This window comes from Panthera tigris, chromosome A1, assembly GCF_018350195.1.
Source record: "Panthera tigris isolate Pti1 chromosome A1, P.tigris_Pti1_mat1.1, whole genome shotgun sequence".
In the NCBI taxonomy this organism is placed as follows: domain Eukaryota; kingdom Metazoa; phylum Chordata; class Mammalia; order Carnivora; family Felidae; genus Panthera; species Panthera tigris.
The window spans coordinates 209,941,537-209,967,035 of record NC_056660.1 but is presented as its reverse complement, the minus strand read 5'-3'; the positions used below and the strand labels follow the sequence as shown (position 1 = coordinate 209,967,035).

Sequence of the window (25,499 nt, the reverse complement as noted above, 5' to 3'; positions counted from 1 at the left end):
ACATTTACCAGCTGTAGCAGTTTTAGCTCAACAGTTACACACATTAGCTATTTCTGACCACTCTTCACTCTTGACTAAAGCTGACTTTACTCACTAAACTGTTTTTATCCCAGCCATGAAGTTGCCATCCAAAATTTCTAACTCCCACACCAACAGAGGCACTTGTACATGCTGGCAGTTTCTAGGACAGCCGCGGAATTCCGACATAGCGGCTATGCTCCACTTCCGCTGCTTTCTGTTGTTTCTTCAGCACTTCGTTTTCCAGCTGGTATGGTTTTTGCTCAAGGCAAGAGGTTTTCAGCCCAAATCGTTTCCGTCTGTTTTCACAGCGGCGCCCTCGCACAATGCCGCGTTGCTACCAGAAGGGCAATAGTGCCAACCCGACCTTAGGTCAGCCGTGGAATTTGCTAGATCAGGAGTGTTTCTGCCGAAACAGAACATTTATTATCAGCCTTAGGCTCTTTACCATTGGTGCACTTCCGGTTGCATTTCTTGGAGCTTAAACCCTAGACTCTTTCTTTGCTGAACCAAGACCCACACACTCCCTGGGAACTGCGATCAGTTCTTTGCCAGGATTCTATGATCATCCGTCCCATTTTGTCCCTGTTTCGCACCTGAAATGTGCTGCTGATCTCAGGACAATGCTTAGCAGTTTTCTTATTCCTTTCTTACCATAGGAGCCAAATTGCATTATAATTCCCTTAAGTTATACTCTTCCACAGAAAAGCAGCTACAGATTGCTGAATTTAATTTGGTTCCTTTACTTGAGTTGTAAAACGCACACCCTTTGCTCAAATCCCCAGGACTCTTGCATGTTGAAACACTTTTGAGGAAAGTAAGTAAAATTAATAAGAAACATAGTAATAGTAGTATGCCATTATAATTGTAGTAGTTGTAATTGTAATCCATTTTGGAATTTGGGCTTTGAGAGGGAAAGGAAGAATTACTTCTTTCTGTCAAGGTGAAAAGATGGGAGGTGTTTTAAGGGAGCATGTTAGCAACATAAACTATGAATGGAAAATTCCCGATGTCTGCTTCCCTGAAGTTGTTAGCGAGACAGCTGCAGTATTCCGCATCCCATTCATTAGGAATACATGTTTATTTCTTGATCCTAACCGCTAACTGAAGCCTAAAGAGACTGATGTAACCAAATTCCACATTGTGAAAGGCTTTTCAGAGTGTAGGAAGCACATTCAAATGTGTTTGGAAACAAGATAGAATCTGTGCATCTGAGGAAGCACACTGCCAGTTGTGGATTCCAGCCATTAGAGAAGCCCTTTTATGGTGTGTAGTTTAAGGCTTGGCATGGTTTATAGGAACTATCATGGAAATACAGTAAGTGGCTACAACCTCTGGAGAAAGTAATAGAGCAATTTTCTAGATAAGGGTTGTGTTAAGAGCAAGGACTTGGAAGCCAGACTGCCTGGGTCGAAATCACTTAGCCACCACTAGCTGGTGACCTTGGGCAATTTATTTACCTAAACTTCATGATATTCAAAATAGGAGTAATGACACTATCTCATCAAGTCGTGTCAAGATTAAATGAGATAATAAATGTAAATGTAGTAATAAATAGTAAATATATTAGAATAAGACTTGGGGCATGATAAATGCTCAATCTCACTCTTCAGAAACTATCATACAAAAATAAAATCACCAGTATGTCAGGATATTTGAACAAGGATGTTTATTGCTACATGGATTGTAGGGACAAAATGAAAAAATGGGAAACAATCTGAATATCCTTCAAGAGTAGAATACTTGGATAAATGATTTTATATTCATGCTACAGATTGTTATGCAGTTATTAGAAAAAATGAGTTAATGCTATAACTTTTGACCTAAAGGATATTCATGTATTTTTGTCAAGTAAAACATAAAAGTTATAGCTTATGTGAGGAGTATAACTGCATTTTTGTACCAACTAGGAAATATATATACACAAACATACTTATGTGTGTGTGTATGTAGCTGTTTTGAGCATAGAAGAATGTGTGGAGAGCCATGTACTAGGCTATTGACGTATGCATGAATCTTCATATTGTTTGTGTAAGCAGAGAGAAAAGTGTGGAAGGATGTAAAATAGTGTGTAGATATTGGTTACCCTGGGAAAGGAGAAGATTGCTGGCTTTTCTTTATACATCTGCATTAGTTGGCTTATTGCTTGTATTACCTTCATAATTTGAAAGGAACATTCAACATAACATTACAAATAGAAAATCAAAAAAGAAGATGAAGCTTCACATGAAAAAAAAGGAGAAAACGATGTTTAACGTCTTTTAATTGAAATGAGTAAGGATCTATAATAAAGTAGAATGGGGGGTTACATATGAATTATTTTCTTTTTTTTTTAATTTTTTTTAACATTTATTTATTTTTGAGACAGAGAGAGACAGAGCATGAACGGGGGAGGGTCAGAGAGAGAGGGAGACACAGAATCTGAAATGGGCTCCAGGCTCTGAGCTGTCAGCACAGAGCCCGACGCAGGGCTCGAACTCTCAGACCGTGAGATCATGACCTGAGCCGAAGTCGGACGCTTAACCGACTGAGCCACCCAGGCACCCCTGAATTATTTTCTTAAATGAGTTTTATAAATGAAAGAAGGGTAAAAAATAATACATAAAAATATTATTAGACACTTGTACCAGATGCTGTGCTAAGCCCTTTACATAGGGGTTTTGTTTTGTTTTGTTCTTTTAAATTCTAAAAAAAACAAAGAAGAAGGGGCCCTAAGAGACATTGTTGCAACTGTAGAGATGAGTAAAAGAAGCTGAGAAGCTTGGTAATTTGTTCAGGGTCACACAGCTAGTGGTCACAAGGCTAGATCCTTGACATGTTCTCTTAGGCACTATATTGTATATTGCAATTTAGTTAGGGAATATATATTTTTTAAAAAAACACAACTCTCCCAAGAGTATTCATTTGAGCTCCTTTTATAAGGATTACTGTTCAGTTTGAAATTATAAGAAGTACCCAAATTCAACCACCCAGGCATGTTGTAACTTCACAAGGTATAACCTAATTCCTAGATAGGTAAATGGCAAAGGTGGATTTATCAGTGTTTGTTTAGAAGTGGTTCAGTTTAGGGGCGCCTGAGTGGCTCAGTCGGTTAAATGTTCAACTTCAGCTCAGGTCATGATCTTGCGGTCAGGGAGTTTGAGCCCCATGTTAGTCTCTGTGCTGACAGCTCAGAGCCTGGAGCCTGCTTTGGATTCTATGTCTCCCTCTCTCTCTGCTCCTCCCCCACTGTCTCTCTCTCTCAAAAATAAATAAACATTAAAAAAAAATTCAAAAGAAGTGGTTTAGTTCAGGGGCGCCTGGGTGGTTCATTTGGTTAAGTGGCTGGCTGACTCTTGATTTTGGCTCAGGTAATGATCTCCTGGTTCCTGAGATTGAGCCCTCTGTTGGGCTCTGGGCTGGTAGCTTGGAGCCTGCTTGGGATTCTCTGTCTCTGCCTGTCCCCTGCTTGTGAGCTTGTATGCTTGTGCTCTCCTTCTCCCTCAAAATAAATAAACATTAAAAAAAAGAGAAAAGTGGGACAATCCATACACTGTTTGCTAGGACAAAGAAAACAATGAGAATGCCAAGTGAGTGCATTTGCTGCCTTCATGAGGTTAAATAATGGTTCAGTTGTTGGCAACACAGCCAAAGGCGATTGATTTCTGCATTATTCTGAAAGGTAGAAGTCAATTTGGATAAAGCATACTATATTGAATTTTGTATTGCCAGGACTACCCTGAGAATCAGCAGTCAAGAAAATAAATTCCAATGATCCTCAATCGAGAATAGTCTCCCTCCATTTAATGAGGTTTCTGGGAGTCACCAGAGATTTGATTAGCCTTAATATATGAAGATTCAAAGCTTTGTTGCCAAAGCTAAAGATCTCCAGTGAGTTTAATTTAACAAGACCATTTCTCCCAGAGAATAACACTTAGATGTATATGTTAAAATGCCTTGGAATACAAAAAGTTGCTCGACACAAAATTACATCTGAAATCCAAGCAGTTGTTTTCATGCAGTTGTTTCTATAATGAAAAATAAATAATGTAATGTTACTAAAAGATTTGCTGTAAAATTCTTTAGGAATTCTCACTTATTTTCAAGAATAAGCATTGCTTCTGCTTTACAAAACTCTTATGAATTCATCATATGAGGAAACTAGCATTGTAATGTAACATTCTCCATAAATGAGTAGAAGCCTTTGAATTCTATGTTACAGATCAGATCTTTTGTAAACATGAGTATATACTAGTAGTCTGTATTCTTTTGGTTTCTGGGTGTGGTTATATTGAAAATGTAAATACCTTACTATGCATATTTTAATTTTAATAATCTTAAAATAATCTTAATTCTTCAATAATAATCTTAAAATTGGTTCAATAATCTTAAAAATTTTTAATGTTATTTATTTTGAGAGAGAGAGAGAATGCATGCACATGAGCCAAGGATGGGGCGGGGGGGGGGGGGGGGGAGAGAGAGAGAGAGAGAGAGAGAGAGAGAGAGAAAATCCCATGCAGGCTCCATGCTGCCTGCACAGAGCCCCATGCCAGGCTGGATCTCACCAACCATGATATCACGACCTGAGCCAAAATCAAGAGTCAGATACTTAGCCAACTGAGCCACCCAGGCACCCCTCATTTGTTCAATAATCTTAAACATTGTTATCAGGGGTAACAGAGGTGCAATAAAGAGAAAATTGCACTTGGGAAAGTTAAGTTTCTCTATCAACTTTGTAGTATCTGAAGCATAAATAATCTCTAGGTCCCAATTTTAAGTTCTGAGAAGTAAGAATAGTAAGTGTGCTAGTTCCAGTGATGGAATGAGTGAGATATGGGGATGGAAGGTGTAGCATAGGCAATACAGTCAGTGGTATTTAATAGTGTTGTGTGGTGACAGATGGTAGCTACACTTAGGGTGATCACAGCATAAGGTATAGAGTTGTCAAATCACCATGTAACATATGTAACCAAACTTCGACTGAAAGAAATGGTAAAAAAAAAAAAAACAAAACAACTCTATATTTGGAAGGATATGAAATGAGATTGGAAATGGAGAACACCTACCACAGTGCCTAACATCTACACTAGATCTAGATATTCAATAAATATTATTTCAACTGTTTTATGTCCTTTACTTGAGGATAGCACCTATGATAGGGCCTGTCACATAATAGGCACCTAGAAACTAATTGTTTATTACATGAGAGTCTATGAGTGAGGCAAAAGTATGTTTTAGGCTGAACTTTATGGATTTGTTCATCTTGAGAACCCTGGGTACTTTAATCCTCATCTTTGTGATTTCAGAGGCTCTGCTTATTTTTATTTACTCATTTATTTAATTTCAAGTTAGTTAACATACCGCGTAGTATTTGTTTCAGGAGTAGAACCCAATGATTCATCACTTCCATATAATACCTAGTGCTCATCCCAACAAGTGCCCTTCTTTATTTTTTTAAAAATTTTTTAATGTTTATTTATTTATTTTTTTTTTCCAAAATTTTTTTTTTCAACGTTTTTTATTTATTTTTGGGACAGAGAGAGACAGAGCATGAACGGGGGAGGGGCAGAGAGAGAGGGAGACACAGAATCGGAAACAGGCTCCAGGCTCCGAGCCATCAGCCCAGAGCCTGACGCGGGGCTCGAACTCACGGACCGCGAGATCGTGACCTGGCTGAAGTCGGACGCTTAACCGACTGCGCCACCCAGGCGCCCCTGTTTATTTATTTTTGAGAGAGACAGAGACAGAATGTGAGCCAAGGAGGGTCAGAAGGAGGGAGACACAGAATCTGCAGCAGGCTCCAGGGTCTGAGCTGTGAACACAGCTGTGAGATCATGACCTGAGCTGAAGTTGGACACCCAACCGACTGAGCTGCCCAGGCACCCCTAACAAGTGCCCTTCTTAATGTCCATTCCCCATTTAGCCCATCCCCCCTCCTCCAGCAACCCTCAGTTCTCTATATTTAAAAGTCTCTTATGGTTTGCCTCCCTCTCTGTTTCTATCTTATTTTTCCTTCCCTTCACCTATGTTCATCTGTTATGTTTCTTAAATTCCACATATGAGTGAAATCATGTGGTATTTGCCTTTCTCTGACTGACTTACTTCGCTTAGCATAATACACTCTAGTTCCATCCACTTTGTTGCAAATGCAAGATTTCATTCTTTTTGATTTCTGATTAATATTCCATTGTGTATATATATATATGTATACATATATATACATATATATACATACATATATATACATTGTGTGTATATATATATATATATATACATATATATACATACATATATACACACATATATATAATTGGATCCTGATATATATATATATATATATATATATACACACACAGACACATACCACATGAGGTATACATATATATATGTATACATATATATATGTGTATACATATATATATGTGTATACATATATATATATATACCACAGCTTCTTTATCTATTCATTTGTTGATGGAAATTGGTCTCTTTCCATAATTTCGCTACCATTGATTACTTTCAGCAGTTTCATTCCACTTTTAACCTGGTGTCATTAAACCACACATTTTTTCATACTTCATTCCTTAGGGTACTTGGGAAATATACTGTGTCTCTTGTAATACGACAGATTTTGATATTTCCTGGCCAGCTCAGCAGCATTTTCCTTGGTTAAAATTTGGCTTCCATTGGCTGGAAATTGAGACACCAAGTCTGATAGCTGAAGGCTGTTGTATAAAACAATGTCAAAATTTTCAAGATATAAAGTTCCAAGAAAAGAATGCCTCCCAATATTTAAACCATCAAAGAAGATTAGAATGATATAGAGAATTTGTTTCAGATAGAAAATCTTGAGAATTATGATAAAGTCTTCAAAGGAAAGGCTTGATCATCTTGTTATACTGGAAGAAAATAAGCTGTCAATATCCACCAGTCAAAGACCACAGGATACATACCTATAGTTGAACAAAGTTGGGTTTATTGACTTGTAGCCAACAAGAGAAAACACATACCATGGGGAACTGTGGGTCATTCAGTAAGAAGGTGTTAGAAAGGACTTAAAGCTTCTGGGTTTGTGTTAGGTATTTATTGAGAAGAGTTCAAGGAAGCAGTGCTTTGCTCTGAATTGGATCCTGTCAAGAAGCATAGGCAACTCTATGACTGGATATCTTAATAAATCTTATCTAGGAACTGGAGAGGATAAACCAAGACAAAGATTTAATTGGTAAAAAAGCAGAAAACATATTGGCCAGAATAGGGAGATTTGGGGTCATTTTTTGTGTTTTGGACAATATTGTTTTGGTCTGAATACACAGAAGATTACAAAGGAATTTTGTTTTTGTCTTGATCTATCAGGGTCACAGAGTGGCCTTGTCTGGTGTTGGTGTGCTGTGAAATTGATTGTTTGGCAGGAGAATGCCAAGGCCTAGCTGTGAGTGCCAGGCCAACTCCTAGGAACACCAAGGCCTGATGGGGCTAGGTCAGTTCCAAGTCATCAGCAGCTGCTTTTCTCTCTCTTAAATGAAAGTAAATTTGCTTGGCTTTTAAAATGTGGTTGATATGCAGACTAGGTCTTTGCTCTTCTAGTAAAGGTAGAGTGAAGACCACTGAGCATAGAATGTATAGGTTTACAGACCCTTTTTCACGATTCTAAAATTCAAGTTATCTCTTTATTCATTGGGTGGCAAAACTTGACCAGAAATGTTGCAATGCCATGTTTAATTTTTAATTCTCCCATTGAAGTGTTTTACTGTAGGGATCAACTGTCTTTGATTACATGTGCTTCTGGTGGGACAATGTCAAGTATTTGCTCTCTGAATATTGAATTACTTTTTAAATAAGGATGTTTGTACTGTAGTCATTGAACTCCTGAATTATATGACCTGTAATTAATATGACCTGTTATCTTAAATTAGGAAGCAGTGATAATAATAATAAAAAATGTCGCTGAACACTTATTATATGCTAGGAATTATGCAAAGCATTTACATGCAATATCTCATTTAATTCTCAAACTAACTCTTATGGCATAGAAGCCATCACTCTTCCTCTTTTAAAGACAAGAAACTGAGACATTTATAATTGCCCAAAGTCTGGTGGCTTATAAATGAGCAAGGAGTCAAACCAGGAGAATGTTTCCCCAGAGACTATGCTCTCCTCTTAACCATTTTGGAATATAGAAGGCTTATCTCCTTTATGTGCTTTCTCCAGCTGGCTTAGAGCCATTTTGGTGGGAAGCACATGGGTCATATCATCTGTTGAATCCTGACTCATCTAGACCTTCCACAAAGGCCCACATCAAAGACTGCAGCAAAAGAAAAGTGTAGTGATAGGGATCAGGCGTGTAGTTTGGAAGTTTGGAGGCCAGGTTGAGTTATTGCAGAATGACCTTCAACCCAGATGTAACTTACGTCATTTGTTGCTGAATGACCTGATCCCAGATGTAAATTATGTCAGAACTCAGGATGAAGAATATCACTGGGCTCCACAGTTTGTTTATTTCTCATATTATTCATTGTTCTTGTCCTGGAGCCAACCTGTCTCTTCTTTCCCATAGGAAATTCCAATTTTTATTGCAAATTAACTTATAGAGGTGGCCGTCATGAAATTCATCATGGGATTCAGGAACATTTGGTGGGAAGAAAAATATAATGAAGTAAAGGGAAAAAAATAAGCTTTCCTTTGCTTTTTTCTTTTTATCCTTTTTGTTTCTTTCCCCACAGTCTTCTCCCTTTCTCTCTCTCTCTGCCCTCTTACCTGTCTTCTCATACTTTTTAATCTATGTATTCCTAGCTTGTATACTTTTCTTCATTATCTTCTTTCCTGTCTAATCTCTTGCATGTATTCATCATTTTTTCTTCTTTTATTTTTTCTACATGTTTTTCCACTTGCTATCGTTCTTCACTCATTGTTCGCTTTTCTGCTTATTTAGCACACAGTAAAGCTGAAGCGTCCTATGCATACAAAGCTGCAGACATGTTTCTGTACGTGTTTACTTGTAGTGAACTATTTGACAATGAAATAATAAGCGTTTACTGTTCTTTGCCCTTTATATCCATAAATGCCTCTATTTTACTCCTATCAATTGCCTTCTTAATATGTCATGCATTTTAAAGGAAGTGGACTATGATTTTATTTTTCTGTGACCCTTTTGTAGCAAACAGTTTACTAAAGGCCATTCATCACTGGGGTGACAGTGTAGGATACTGATGTTCCCTAGAACAGGATACAGATGTCGCCCCCCTCCCCCTTATTCATGGGCTGCACTTCAGGTATTCAATCAAGCAAACAACAGACATAGTGCAAATTCCAGGGGAAGGGAGAGGGGACTGGAACTACCAGATGGTGATATAACAACAGCTTCAGAATGCAAAGCAATAAATAGTCTTTAGATTATTAGTAGAAATCCATTGTCTGACAATAGCTGTATGTCAGATGACCCCTCAGAAAAGAGGAGAATAAGGATGGGCCAGGGAAGAGAGAAGGGCAAAACCAAAACAAACCAAAACAAAACAACAACCCAGGAAGAAGAAAGCAACAGACAGAGAGGTGCAAGGCACAGCCACAGCAGCCCAGATGGCACGGTGAGGATGATGATGGCAGCCAAGACCAGGTAACAGCATTGGTGGCCAACAGTGTCAGGTCTTTGAGGGAAGGAGAAAGCAGCCGTGACTCAGGAGGAGGAGATAGCACATCTCCTCCCTTTGGAGGTGGAAAGCCATTTGGATTTCAGTTGCTTCAAATACTACTTCTGTATGATGCCAAGAGACACGGTCAATAGATTCTGATGTTAGATGGTTCTGGAGTTGGCCCTAAGTAAACAGAATCAATGGGCATAATTGATACCATTTTAAATACTTTATTATATATTGATTCAACCTAAGGATTGGGGTATTGTTAAGAATATAAAATATTTTGGGGCACCTTGGTGACTCAGTTAAATGTCTGACTTCGGCTCAGGTCACGACCTCACGGTTTGTGAGTTCGAGCTCCACGTCGGGCTCTGTGCTGACAGCTCAGAGCCTGGAGCCTGCTTTGGATTCTGTGTCTCCCTCTCTCTTTGCCCCTTCCCTGCTCTCTCTCTGTCTCGAAATAAATAAGTAACCATTTTGGGGGCACCTGGGTGGCTTAATTGGGTAAGCTTCCCACTTCTGCTCAGGTCATGATCTCAGGGTTTGTAAGTTCAAGCCCCCCACCATGCTCTCTGCTGACAGCTCAGAGCCTGGAGCCTGCTTCAGATTCTGTGTCTCCCTCTCTCTCTGCCCCTCTCCCTCTTGTGCTCTCTCTCTCTCTCTCTCTCAAAAATAAATGAACATTAAAGAAAAAAGAATATAAAATAAGCTTTGGGTGAAATTGCGGGCTGGTGTCAGATATGCTAGTTTTATCCTTATGATAATGTGTAGTATGCTGAGTAAGGTCTCTGTGACTCACCTCACTCGACCGCAACCACACATCAACTATCATTTCTACAGATCGGGAAGAAATGGTATTTCTTCAAAATCAATTAACCACCTCGTTACTAGTCAGATAGATAAAAGAGGACAATCTGGTACGGAGGAGCTTGTGGTAGTGCAGTGATATATAGTGTTTGACTGCTGTTGCCTGAAGGACCCTGACAGAAGCACATTGAAGGTTTGTTTGGGAGGATTTTGAAATCATTTAAGAGATGGTAGCTTTGTCCTATGATAACATAATTTATTTTGTGTATCAGTTCTGCATTGTAACCCAATGTCCCTCACTTCATAAGAAAAATACAAGTGACCCCAAACTAAGGACATTTTTTAAAAAACAAATTTTATTAACACTTAAAATTTTTTCCTGAACATTATGTGCTTACTATGGGGCAGGCAGAGAGCCAAGCATTCCTCAGACATTACCTCTAATCTTTAAAACAGCTCTCAAAAAATAATAAAATAATAAAATAGTTCTTCAAGAGAGATGTAGATACGGTTATCTCTGTTCTAGAGATGAGGATACTGGAGCTTAGGGAGGTTAAGTAGCTTGCCAGAGGTTGCACAGCTAGTCAGGGGCAGAGTCAAGTTGCCAGTGTAGATGTCTCTGGCTCCAAAGTCTGTTTTCCTCTGGGCTATCTGTGTCATTGCAGAGGACAACAACTGGACCAGAGTAACCTCTGGAACCACCAAGGGAAAGCCTGATTGTATTTGGTAGGCTTTATTTGAGAAGGTGCAGATAGATGGTTTTTTAAAAATTTCTATTGTAAAAAGGTTGAAATTAAGTCTTAAGGTTTACTAAGGTTAGATTGCACCTCACTTGGCCAGAATATGCTGTCATCGTCCATAACCTGAGTTGATAACAAGGGTATTGGAATGTAATTTTGTAAAATAAATTGAAGTTGTTTTTATTTTTTAAATGTTTATTTATTGAGAGAGAGAGAGAGAGAGAGAGAGAGAGAGAGAGAGAGACAGGGAGAGAGAATCCCAAACAGGCTCCATGCTCACAGGGCAGAGCCCAACTGGGGGCTCGATTGCATGGAACTGTGAGATCATGACCTGAGCCAAAATTAGGAGTCAGACACTTAACCAACTGAGCCACCCAGATGGTCCTGAAGGTTTGCTTTTAGATCTATGTTTGTCTCGATAAATTTTATTGGTTATATTTTATTTAATTAGATCAAAAGTTGTGTTTTCTTTCAGAATTTCGTATGTCATCAAGTATTGATTTATATTTATTCAGGGATATTTATAAGGCATCTACTGTTAAACTTCAGTCTTTTTATTTGATTATTAAAAGATGTTTCTAGAAGTACTTTCACAGCATTTTGAATTTAAGTTATGGAATTTTACTCTATGTATACATAATGAATATAATGATGCTCTATATGCAACATTATCTTTACATTTCTATCTGTATGTTTTAAAATTCAGGTCCCAAGTCATTTGCAAAGGCATTTTCCAGTGGCTATCTAATTGGAGAAATTCTGCACAAGTTTGAACTTCAGGGTGATTTTTCAGAATTTTCAGAAAGCAGGTTAGTGAGATTGAGTCTTTCTAAAAGGGTCATTTCCTTTGGCATTTGGATGGCTTTAGCTCCCAGAGTTAACTCTAAAAGGATTATGAGCCACAAGATCCCTTCCAAGCCTGAACCAGCCAAACACACCATTGATATGAAAATTGTTGGCTCCTGGAATATGCATGCTTCATTGTCCCAGGAGCACAGAGGAGTGAAAGTTATATGGTTGCAGCAAGACCCCTCTCTAGATGGGACCTATTTTAGGATCTCCTATATTTCTGAAATTTGAGGCCATACTACTTCTTATTTTGTTCATTGCTTCTCTCTTTTAAGAGAAGTGAAGCAACATATAGATTCCTGGCAAAAAACCACCCGTAATATTTTTTTTGTTTTTAGCAGCTTTATTGAGATATAATCCACAGACCGTAATTCACCAGTTTAAAGCATACAATTCAGTGGTTTTAAGCATATTTACATGTTTAGTACATTCACAACCATAACCACTAACCATCTGGCCCCTGGTACCCACAAATCTATTTTCTGTCTCTCTAGATTTCCCTATTTTACACATTTATGTATCAGTGGGATCATACAATACGTATATTTTGTGACTGATCATGTTTTCAAGGTTTATTCATATTGTAGCATGTATCAGTACTTCTTACTTACTGTTTATTTGCTGAATAATTTCAATTGGATATACCACATTTTGTTTATCAAATCATTAATTGGTGGATATGAGTTATTGGTTACTATGAACAGTGTTGCTGTGAACACTGTGTTTTTTTTTATTTAAAAAAAATTTTTTTTTAACATTTATTTATTTTTGAGACAGAGAGAGACAGAGCATGAACGGGGGAGGGGCAGAGAGAGAGAGGGAGACACAGAATCGGAAGTAGGCTCCAGGCTCTGAGCCATCAGCCCAGAGCCCAACGCGGGGCTCGAACTCATAGACCACGAGATCATGTCCTGAGCTGAAGTCGGACACTCAACCAACTGAGCCACCCAGGCGCCCCAACGAACACCGTGTTTTTACATGGAAATGTTTTCATTCCTCTTGGGTATATGCCTAGGGGTGAAATTGTTGGGTTACACGGTCTGTGTTTACAATTTTGAGGAACACCCATATTGCTTTTCAAAGTGCTGGTATCATTTACATTCACACTTGTGATGGATGAAGGTTTCAGTTTTTCCACAGCCTCATCAATATTTGTTACTGTCTTTTTTATTATAGTTACCTAGTCAGTGTGAAGTAGTATCTCGTGTGATTTTGATTTGCATTTCCCTAATGACTAATGATGTTGAGCAACTTTTCATGTACTTGCTTATTCGTCATTTGTATAGCTTCACTGGTGAAATGTTATTCAATCTCTGCCTATTTTCTTTTACACTTTATGTTTTAAAGCAGTTTCAGATTTACAGTAAAATTGAGAAGAAAGCACAGAGATTTTTCATTAAGCCCCTGCCCTGACACATTCATCACCTTTTCTATTATCCACTCCCCTTGTGCATTTGTTGCAGCTGATAAACCTGTGTGATTCATGTTCACTCGAAGTGAGTAGTTTATATTAGGATTCATTCCTGGTGTTTTTCCTTCTATGGGTTTGGATAAATGTGGAGTGACTTATAGCTCCCATTATAGTATCATAGGTAGTATTTTCACTGCCCTAAATCCTCTGTGCCCCACCTACTCCTCTGTCCCTTACCTCAGCCATGGCAACCACTGTTTTGTTTTGTTTTTTTTTACTATCTTCATAGCGTTGCCTTTTCTAGAATGTCGTATAGTTGGAATGATACAATAGTAGACTTTTGGCTTCATTCACTTGGAAATATGCATTTAAATTTCCTCCATGTCTTCTCATGGCTTGGTAGCTCATTTCTTTTTGCACTGGATAATATTTCATTGTCTGGATATACCGGTTTATTTATCCATTTATCTACTGAAGGACATCTTGGTTGCTTCCAAGTTTTAGCAATCATAAGTAAAGCTGCTATAAATATCCACATGTAGGTTTCGTGTGGACATAACACTTCGACTCCTTTGGGTGGATAACAAGGAGCACAGTTGTTAACCTCATGTGATAGCAGTACGTTTCATTATAGGAATGAACTGGCTTCCTGAGTGGTTGTACCATTTGCATTCTTCCTAGCAGTGAGTGAGAGTCCTTGCTGCTTCACATCCTTGCCAACATTTAGCACTGTCAGTGTTTTGAATTTAGGCCATTCTAGTAGGAGTATTGTGGTATTTCCTTGTTATTTTAAATTCCAGTTCTGAAAGTTGCACAGTATGTATGATTATTCTTTGTGCTCCAAGCATTGTCCCTGGCCCATAGCTGACACACAATCATATTTTTCTATTGAATAAATGCATGATGTCAGAAAGCATGCCTGTTTAGCCATAGACGACTTAAAGCACCATACCAGCCAGATGATGTATGTAGTATTTCAGGTATACTAAATTAGCTTTTGTCAGCAGGGCCATAGAGGCTCTTTGTGTGAAATGGAAAAAGGGACCTCATCTGGATGGACACAGTTGTAAACACACAGGTCTTAGTGAACAGAGAGGGCTTTGTGCAAAGGAGAGGAACCCCTTTTTGGCTGAAACAGCCTTGCATCAGGGACAGGGATTGGCAAGCTGAGCACAGGACAGTGTCATACTCTTGCCCCACCCTTGGACAGGGGTGCCCCTGAGTAATATCATATGTAACAGCCCTCTTTTTCACCTGCTGCAAACAACTAACTAACTTTCTATCCCACTGAGAATCATTTCCTTAATGTGAGAAGAGAGACCCACTTGTTCACACAACCAAATTCTATTCATCTTGAATTCTTGGAACAACACACCTTTTTTCCCCAGGGGCACATGGTCTTTGAAAGAAGGCAAGGATCAGTAAATCCATGGATGTGACCTTTATAGTAGTGTATTTAATGGGGAAAAGTATCCTTCTTTGTCAAAGCCTGTTTTTCAGGCAGATGTCTAATGCTAGGGCTTATGATTTGGAGTTTTTGTTTCATATTTTTAGTGTCTTTAGTCTAAAATATAAATGTTGCCTATAACTGAAGTTATTTGCCTTAGAACTTCTTAATTCTGAGAACTCATCTAACTCTGAAAGAATTCTCTGTTCTAGGATATGTTTAGTTCACCTCACAGGGTGAAAAATGAGCAGATCAGTTAAAAGAATAAAATGTAAAGGAGCTTGGATATCCCTGGGGGGACAGCTTCTACTTACCTTGTAAGTAAGATGTGTTCCCTCACCAGGTGACAAGGAGGAGAGAAGATAGATAATCTCTTGGCAAATAAGAACTGCAAGTATCAGATACCTAAAATAATTTAAATAATCCTAAGAATGTCTTATGTCTTAGAAAAATCACAAGAAAATTTGATTTTCCCTCTAAGTTCTAGAATAGGAATAAATAAAAAATAAACACTAATCAGCTAAGCTAAGAATTGTGGCAACCAAAGTAGGAGACACAAAAGTTTTATCTCCTAACCCAATGAATGTAATGCTAAAATTATCATGAACAAACATGTCACATGAGTTGCCATGAACTTATTACTTTCTTTTTTATGTTACATCCTACAGATGGCATTGCTTGCTCATGAAAAAAATAATACTGTGGAGGGGATTTGTCTCAAATGAGGTTTTTGTTCTTGATTATCTTCCTTCCACTTTGTATGAAAGGGAAAACCCTTCCATGCTCAAATTACCAGTAGCGTGTTTTTGTCCAGTCAACAAAGAAAAGCAAGGAAAGACAAACTTCTTCCTCTCCCCTTGCCCATTCACTACCCTCTATGCAACATATATACAACATCTGGGGATTTGCTGTAAGAAAACTGAGACATCAAGTATTAAAAACAAACAAACACTACACATAGAGGAGAAGACTTTTCCCAGAATACATTCCTTATTCCCTCAGAGGTTATCATTTGCATCATATACTCTGTCTCCAGAGCAAAGATGTCCTTACAGTTTGCCTGTATACAAAAACATGTTGATTTTCATGCAAACTGATTGAGCATATGCTATGCCAAGAGTGGACTTCCACCAGTTTACGCACTAGTTATGCTCTTAAAATGTCGTTTTTATGTATTGAAAACTTCCAGAGAGAAGCACTGTTATTCCTGGCTCTTCAGCCAGTTCATCATAGCCATTTTAAAGCCTAATGTGTGGCTGATGTTTAATACTAATAGGCTTACACTGCATTCCTGGGGCCATGTAAAACAAGTAAGAGGAGAGGAAGTGCTCTCCACTTTTACTGGGTGCAGGGCTAAGTTTTGATAAAATTTGGAAATGGATAGTGTTTGCTTTGGGATTTTCCCTCCTGAATTTTGATGCCCCTAATCTCTGTAGCCCAAGGTTATGATCCAGGCCAAAGCTCCGACAAGTGGCTCTCTGGTGGTCTTTCCGAATACGTGTAGTAGGCAAGACATATGGAGCTTTTAGGATAGGAAGGGCATGAAAGAATAACTGGGTGGGAAGAACAAGAAGGGGTGTCACGTGCCTGTCCGGGGAAGGTAGGCACAATCGTTGACCTAACTGTCCTTTGCGACTATACCCTGCAAAACGTGGTCTGCTTTACTCATTTTAGGCAGATGGTTGTCATGTCAAACTGTAAGGTCATTTGTGGGGAAGCAAACTGCAAACCTGGACATAAGAAGACCTAAAAAAATGTTACTCTTACTTAGAGATTTCCTGTAGCATCCAATATTTCTTCTCAGCCCCTCCGAGACCTGTTTCTCTTTTATAAATTCAAACTATTGTATTGTATTCAAAGTTTGTTGATGTGGTTTGATACGCTAAGTATACTTTACCAAATATTTCTGCTGAAAGAATAATAGTAAACGGAGGAAATAGGACAGTAAGTTATACCATATAACTAGAAAAGAAAATCAAGTTACTATGTCACTATTTTTGTTAACATTGGCCTTCCCATGATATTGACTCCTTATTCATATTTAGAAATCATTCATATATTTCCTCAGCCCTACCTCCTTTTAGAGCATGGGTTTTTAATTTGTAGTGAATGGGCACTTTTAGGCTAGATTTTAGGAGTTTCACAAACATCCAGAAATGGGATACGTATTTTGTGTATATGCACGGATGTGTTTTCTTTCTTGTGGAACAGGTTTCATGGCGCTCATCAGATTTTCTGTGGTATCTGTGATCAAAAAAAAAAAAAAAAATTAAGTGTGAAGGAATCTCTATAAACCTCTACATACTTAATTGAGGTCGTTGAATATTATTGTATCTTCCCCAAATAACTTTATAGTCCAAAATGAAGTCATTGAGTGAAAAACCCTATATGAGAAATTCTACCCAATAGGTGCCAACCCCCTTTTAACTACAGAATCTTTTTTTGTGGGGGTTGAGGGAGGTTGGGACTTTGACTTATATTGAAGTATATTCAGTATGTTTTTTTCCTGTATATTTTTTCCATCCTTCAAGTATATTCAGCATATTTTTTTTCCAACACTGAATGTTGGCAAGTTAAAATAAGGAGGAAATAAGCCAGTGGTTAAAACTGATATTTGCATCTAGTTGGAACATAAAGAGGCCCAAGAATTGAAAATGCATCCAGCATCTCTTTGGCCATCTTTTTGTCACTAGATTCATAGGCTCATTGACAGCCCTAAATCATTTGAGACCCATATTCCAACACTTACCTCAGTTTATCATTTTTTGTTCACTCATGTGTTGTCCTGCTGTGAGCCCCTCAAGGGCAGGGAATACATCGTATTCATCTTTGTAAGACTTTAATAAACTTATTAAAATCTCATAGGTGATTCAAAGATAACTTAAAATTAGAAAGTCTTTACTGATTCTTAAAGTAGTAATATAAACTTTGAAGTGAAGATTGCATAATTAATTAGATTGCTTAGCTAATATTATTTAATTAAATATTTCTGACAGTGCCTGAGAGGATTGTTGTTAAAGTTGTCAGCGCAACATTTAGGGCTATTTTCAGACTCGAGTAATAATATCATTTAAAGCAATGGAAATTTAATTTTTTTAATGTTTATTTATTTTTGAGAGAAAGAGAGACTGAGTATGGGCAGGGAAGGGGCAGAGAGAGAGGGAGACACAGAATCCAAAGCAGGCTCCAGGCTCTGAGCACAGAGCCTGACATGGGGCTTGAACCCACAAATCGTAAGATCATTACCTGAGCTGAAGTCGGCTGCTTAACCAACTGAGCCGCCCAGGCACCCCTAAAGAAACGGAAATTTAAATTACAGCCTTGCCTTCTGAGTAAAATATTTTTTTAAAACCATAGTTGTTTTTCTGTTTAGAAGAAAGCAGTTATCTGTTTTTTGTATTGACTTCCTATAAAAATTCTAGCATCTATTTAAGCAGAAAAGTATAAAATGAGTTTTAGTTTCACCATTCAAGAGAAATAAGTGGGTGGATTTGTGGACAATAGAAAGTCTCAATGTATTTACATGACTGAGTGGTTTTACAGAGGAACGATATATTGTAAAGACCGTGGGATAATTCATCATATCAGATCATGATCATGTGTCGGATATTTGTTGTTTTTAATTCAATGTCAGTGTCTAATTATGTAAAATATTTTAATTCCTAGAGTTTCAAGTGCCAAACTTAATAATTTTTCTCGCTTGGAGCCAACACTTCACCTTCTGGGTGTGCAGTTTGATCAGAATGTGGCCCACAGCATCATCACAGAAAAGCCTGGGGCGGCAACAAAACTTTTGTATCAGTTGTACACTGTTCTTCAGAAAAAGAAGAAAAGTGGGCTGACCACAGTGGAAATGCGAACCATGCAGCCCCCAGCAAACGCCAGACACCAAAGCATGAAAAGTGAGGCTTTTCGAGACGTAAGTACACAAAGAAACATAAGCCTACCACCATGTAAAACTTGGTAAGGAGACATGACAGTGATGTTGCCTTTCAAAAAAGCCCCATTGGGTATCTGTGTCCCTTATGTACGTTATTGGCCATACTTGGGTTTTGTTTTATATTAATATTTTCAATTCATGTATCCATTTTTGACGTCTCCCTCCACATGGCTACTAGTATATCAAATTCTGTGTGTTCTTAATTCCAAGTGTTTTCATGCCTTGCTCCTCTCCCTATTTCTGCCTCTGTCATATCTGCTCATATCCCTGCATGAATTACTACCACAACCTACTAACATTTCTCCCGGTCTTCTGGCTTTCCGCCAGATGTCAATCAACTGCTAGATGAATCTTCCCAAAATTCCACTTGCACTGGGTTCTTTGGTCAGAAACCTCTCATTTTACGTATGTCCTGTCTCCAACCTGGACTCACTGACATTCAAGATCTTTCACTAAATGGTCTCAACCTCTCTGACTGCATTTCTTCATAGTCTTCAGCATAAAGTCTGTCTTTTCTACACTGATCAGCAACCTATCCTTGAACAACTCTTGTATATCTCTGCTCCTCCCTCCCTTTCACCCAAGCTTATACTTCTCATCTCTCCTCTTCCTGCAAGCTTTTCTCCATCTACTTCTGTGGCAACCTTCCCAGTACACATGGATTCCTCCTAGGGCACACGTAATTCTCACTCTCTGGTGTTAAACTCCTGCTGTTGATATTGTTGGCTGACTTTCATGATTTATCTGTCATAAGGCCTCACAAGATTTTTAGTTCTTTAAGTTCAAGGAATATGCCTGGTGCAATGATTTGAACATTGCAAATTGTCATTAAGTGTGTTTTGGTTACTCGATACAACATTTTAGTTGACGGTTCTCTCTAGTTCCTGTGCTATTTCCTTATGGTAAGTGAAGTACATTAACTCTTCCAGGCCTCTAGGATAATGCGGGGTGCTGCCCTGATGGAGTGCACTAAATAGAAATGGAAACAATTAAACATGTACATTGAATTTATGAAGAAACAATGACATAATAGATGTGAGGGCCGTCTGCACTTTCAGATTTTCCTATTCTCATGAGTCTTATGAGCCTGGTAGAAGAATGAGCTCAGCAGCCATGGAGAGCTGGAATTGGATTAGGCTTACAGCCAAAGAACATGGTATCCCATCCTGCCTCCTTCACGTGCAAGGTGACTAACTTTGAACCAATCCCTGAAACACTCTCAGCCTCTATTTCTCTATTTTCCCAACTGTTAAAAACAAAATTGGTTATCTCCACCTGCCTCAGAGTTAGGCTTTTTTTTTCAGTTTTTAAGGAAACAATACAAAAAAAATTATTTATTAAGTGTAAAACAGTCAACAGCAACAAGCGCTGTAAGAGCTGTGTAGTTGAGGCCAAAAAGAAACCATTAGGTTTAAAGTTGGCCATGGTGACCTTCCCAGAGTCAATCATTCGTTTGTTGAACAAATATTTGTTGGGTTCCTATTTTATGTTAGGCAATTGCACTATGACCAGCACAAGGATGGTCCCAATCCCCTTGGAGATAAAATTCAGGGGAGAGAAAAATGTTTCAGTGGAGTAGTGTGGAATGTGGTGAGTTGAATAGTCAACTGAGATGAAGAAGACTGAAGCATAGACTATTCATTCAAGAAATGTGGAGGGAAAAGAGAAGAGAAAATGAGAACAGTAGCTGCAGGAGAGAAGCTCAAGAGAAACATGAGGTTATTTGTTTCCTTTATGGACATAGAGACTGGGACAACTTGCCAGTTGAGAAAAAGAATCAGTGGCAGGAGATGACTGGTGTGAGAACCAAGTGAACAAGGTTCTCAAGGGAAGAAAAGAGGATGCGACTGATGGGCCAGGTGGAGGAGGAGATATGTTAGGAAGGAGTTAGACATGCCTTTTTCTTTGATACCAGATGGAAGAAAATTCAGGTGTCTATTGCATAATAATATTGACTAAAACTTATTGATTGTACACAGGGAGGTGCAAAGCCCTGTTCCAGGGGCCGTGCATCTGTTTTCTCCTTTGATCTTCACAACACTCTTATGAGATAGGTGCTTTTGTTATTCCCATTTTACAGATGATGAAACTGAGATGTAGAGGGATTAAGTAACTTGCCCAACTTAATGCAGCTAGTAGGGGGTAGAGTTGTAACAAACCTAGGCACTGGGTCTCTACTCTTAACAGTAGACTCCATTATCTCTCAGTGGGTATTTCCTGGGTTGGGGAGAGGATAATAATTAAGCTGAAGATCTAGATATCGTATTGAGGTAGAAAAGTAGGATGTTCAAGGACCTGGCATTTTTGTTGCCTCTGAAGATGGAGGCCGGGTGATTTTTAACGACGAGAAAAGCAGGAAGGTGTGTATGGGCGTAAAGTCAGCTGATAGGTCCTTAAACGATCTTCTGAGTAAGTGCCAGCATCTACTGAGGCGGTTTTAGAAGAGAAGGACCAAAAATTTTTTGAGCAACAGTAACATTTGAAAAAAAAAAACTTTTAGTAAGTCTTTGGCTTTTAAGGAGATTACTTTTGGATATAAACATTTTAGTTAAAAGCATCAGCCATATTGCTTTGACGTTCATTTTCTAATATTGTTACACTCTCGTTCCCAGTGGCCTGGAAGTTTTAATGTTTCTTCACTCTTTACTAGGAGGTAGCTTAAATAATGGAAAGAATCTGGCTTCTCATATTATCTCGTATATGTTGAATTGGTTTTATAAAATTATTCTTATGAAAATGTACTTCTAAGAATTCATTCACGTAATGAATACTATTTATTAAAAATTAAACTCAGGGCAAAAAAATATAAAAGTATATATGAGACTATTTTATAAGAAGGAATTCAGATCATGTTTTTATTGTTTTTATGTAAATTAAAGATATAAGTGATTAGTATTGGGCTTGGGTTTAGTTTAACCATCAAAAATAGTATTTCGTAGAAATTTTATTTTGAAGACAAATTTTATGTGCGCTTATAATGACAATACACTTTTATTTTCTAATAACGAAATCTTTTGAAATGCTTTCTTCATTTAGAGACTTAGAAACCTGATACCACGTCAAACTGATTTCAATCTGATGCGGGTTACACACAGGTTTCAAGAAAAATATAGACACATGAGAGAAGATCTTGTCCGCATGCATTCTGAGAAACTTGAAAAATTTCAAAAACTCAAGGAAGAACAAAGATGTTTTAATATTGAAAAGGTTTTATAGTACAACTTTTCCAGAAATTCATTAGTGCATAGTAGTATACTGTTTGCAATTTATGCCGATAGTACACATTGCATAAGCATTAATGTGGCTCAAGTTGCATGTTCCTTTGACTCGTGCTCTGCCCCACTCTCACCTTTCTCTCCCCTCAGTTTCCCCTTTTCTCTATCCCCACTCCTGCTGTCACCTCTCCCTGAGACCAAGAACAAGAACTGCCATTCTCTGGAGTGGCAGGACCACTTGATCTCTTTTTTAAGTTATCTGGTTGAAATTAATGCTTCCGATGCCTTAGTGATGGGGGATTGCTACTAACTGCTCCAGTGAGGGCTTACGGCTGTTTTCCCCACTAAGGGCTGTGGAACAGGATTCCGCCTCCCTGGTCCCTCTTCTGCAATCCCTTGGTCTTCCTGTCCTGCCTCATTTTTCTCATCCTGGCAATGTAGGGTGATTTTCTGTTTGCTTCCCTTTCCAACACCCTTAAACATCTCTTAACTTCTTTCTGGCCCCTCTTGCTTTGACTAATTCCCTGCTGTTTCTCAAATTCCTTTGAAAATCTTTAGTGATCTCCAATGCCTTTAAGAACATGAGCACATGACTGGTGTGTGGAATCATTAAAGATTTTTAAGAGAATTTCAGATGACTAAGTATATGGAATGTGTAAACTACAGGCAAAAGGATTATAGTTTTCTTCATTGCACTATAAATCACTTGTTAAATTCATATATTTAGAATGACAAGAAATTAAAATATCCTGGATGTAGTCATCCCCCTGTGTGGAGGGAGGGAACGATGAGAGACAAACTCTGGCAGATCTTATGATCCCATTAGTTGCCAGAGAGTAAAGGGTTGGGCTTCCCCTTCACATTACACGGCAAGGAGACGAGGCACTCTTAAAGTAGTGTTTGAAACCAAGTGCTGGGACTCCAATTTTTAAGGAACCAGCCTGTCTAACTGTGATGCATCAAGTGTAATGCAGAAAGTCTCCAAAGAAAGTTGGGAGAAAGGAAATATGAAACCATTAAATATTCTGAAATAACTTATGTTAACAATGGTAGAAAGCAAATAGGACAAAGGGCAAAGCCTATGTATTCCTGGTTTTCTAAAGACGAAAAGATCTTTAGATTTTGGAAAGTAAAATGGCAAGAAAAAATTTAAATATATTTAAATTATAATTTTTGACTTGTTAGTGGTTAACTAAAGTTTCTCATCTTTGGGTATTGGAACTAATGCTCTTATTAGTTCTTTAATGTAATGCTTTAGTAGTAAAGCCATGATTAATTTTACATGTTACTTTTTTTAAATGTTTCTTTATTTTGAGAGAAAGAGAGAGAGAGAGAGAGCATGAGCAGGGGGAGGACAGAGAGAGAGAGGGAGAGAGAGAATCCCAAGCAGGCTCCACGCTGTAAGCACAGAGCCTGATGCAGGGCTTGATCCCATGAACTGTGAGACCATGACCTGAGCTGAAATTAAGAGTCGTATGCTTAACCAACTGAGCCACACAGGAGACCCTTTACATGTTCCTTCTTAGAACATTTATTTTTTTTAATATTTCATTTGATTCTCACTATTATTTTTCTTTTACTTGTACCCTCCTGCTTATTTTCTACTTAAAATAATTACTGCCTACATAGAGAAGAGATGATCCAATAATGGTATCACATAATTCAGTATTTAATCCAATATTTGAGGTTGCTTCTGAATTCATTTTTTAAAGTGTGACTGAGTTTTGGGGAAGTTTGTCATTTCTTCTGGGTTCCCCAGAAGTCCTCCTAGAGACCATCTCCTAGATGGAACTTTCTCCGCAGACCGTCTTTAGAGACAGCATTTTCTCTTTACATTATTGGGCAGGTCAGGAAGGTGGAATTAGGAAAGAATTATATTCTTCTTTGTATTTGAGGCATTTTTATTACCCTTTTGGTATCATCACCCAGAATGAAGATATACACATTTGACAGGCATAATTTGACGATTCCAAAATTGTGTTAATATTATACTTTTCAAGATGAGTCATGTTGAGGGTACCTGGGTGGCTCATTTGGTTGAACATCTGACTTCGGCTCAGGTCATTATCTCATGGCTCATGAGTTGAAGCCTTGTGTCGGGCTCTGTGCTGACAGCTTAGAGCCTGGAGCTTACTTTCGATTCTGTGTCTCCCTCTCTCTTTCTGCCCCTTCCCTGCTCACTCTCTCTCTCTCTCTCAAAAAAAAAAAAATACAAACATTAAAAAATAAAAAAAAAAAAAGATGAGTCATATTGACATCTGCTTCCTAACATTACACAGTTGTGACACTTAGTCCATTGGTAAATTGCTGAGTTCTGAAAGTTTCAATGGAAAAATGTATGTATATGTACCTGTGAGTGTATAATATAGCCTGTTGTTCTAATGAGTGGAATAACTAAACTAGTGTATATGGGATATCCAGCAACGCTTGAGCAGAAGACGACAAAATGAAATAATGGCCAAAATCCAAGCAGCTATCATTCAGATTCCTAAACCTGCATCAAATCGTACTTTGAAAGCACTTGAGGCCCAAAAAATGATGAAAAAGAAAAAAGAAGCAGAGGTAAGGTGATAATCCTTTAATATGGTGTTGTGTTAATCTTAATGAAAGACTGATCTTTTTCTAAAACATACAGAGAGAACTCCTCCAACTTCTTAGTTCCTTTTCTAGTGATCTGTGTCATCGTTCCTTCTGATTCAAAAGCCCTCCACTGCACGCATATCTAATCCATTTTATACTGTTGTTTGTTCAGAATCAGAGAATGTAGCTTTAGATCAGGGATAAGAAACTCATATTAAATGACAATACCAATCTGGCCTTTTGTGTTGAGAAGGATCCTGTGATCACATCAAAACTATTATAGAATGGTGCTTCTGTGATGAGTCATAACAGCCATGGGCACAGAGGTGTCATTCAAGGTACATATACTATATATATTCCAACAGTATTTTACTCAGTTCTTTCTCATTATGCATTTTTCTGAGTCCAGAAATGTTAAGTGGTTTGCTTGCTATCTTCCAATTTAAGATACCTATACTAGTGATATTTTACTGGCCCGTACCAGCTGTCAATCATTCCAGTAGGATACAATGTGCTTATATTTCACAGGGGAGCAGTACTACATTTTGATACTAATTCCTGGAATCTACACTGCTTATGCTACAGTGGTTATTAATGATAGTCTCTCCTGTGACCTCCGGAAAAGAATAATAGCTACTATTTATTGTGAACCTGCTATATGTCAGTCTGTGTTGGCCACTTTATTTTATCTTATTATCTTTATTTTTTAAAAACTCTCCAAGTAGGGTATTGTTGCCCCCCATTTCTAAGTAAGGAAACTTAGACTCCGAAAGCCTCCATGTTTCACTCTCGTCCCCAGTGCTGGCAAAGCAGAGACAGCACGTCTCTCCAATATCTAAATCCCTTGTGTTTTATGTTAATCCACATTTCTTTATTTTTTTAAT

General features: G+C 38.1%; 1 protein-coding gene across 4 annotated transcripts in view; it reads left to right on the top strand.

Annotated features, from left to right (window-relative positions):
• The window catches only part of SPEF2 (sperm flagellar 2), a 184,443-nt gene that overhangs the window by 674 nt on the left and 158,270 nt on the right, over positions 1 to 25,499 (top strand). For 2 of the 4 annotated variants that reach the window (XM_042996618.1, XM_042996605.1), the window contains exons 2-5: positions 11,880 to 11,982; positions 18,547 to 18,799; positions 21,857 to 22,027; positions 24,457 to 24,597. In XM_042996618.1, coding sequence (XP_042852552.1) covers positions 11,880 to 11,982; positions 18,547 to 18,799; positions 21,857 to 22,027; positions 24,457 to 24,597 — 668 coding nt within the window. The remainder of the gene's footprint in view (positions 1 to 11,879; positions 11,983 to 18,546; positions 18,800 to 21,856; positions 22,028 to 24,456; positions 24,598 to 25,499) is intronic. The other 2 variants (XM_042996620.1, XM_042996611.1) reach the window with 1 other exon arrangement.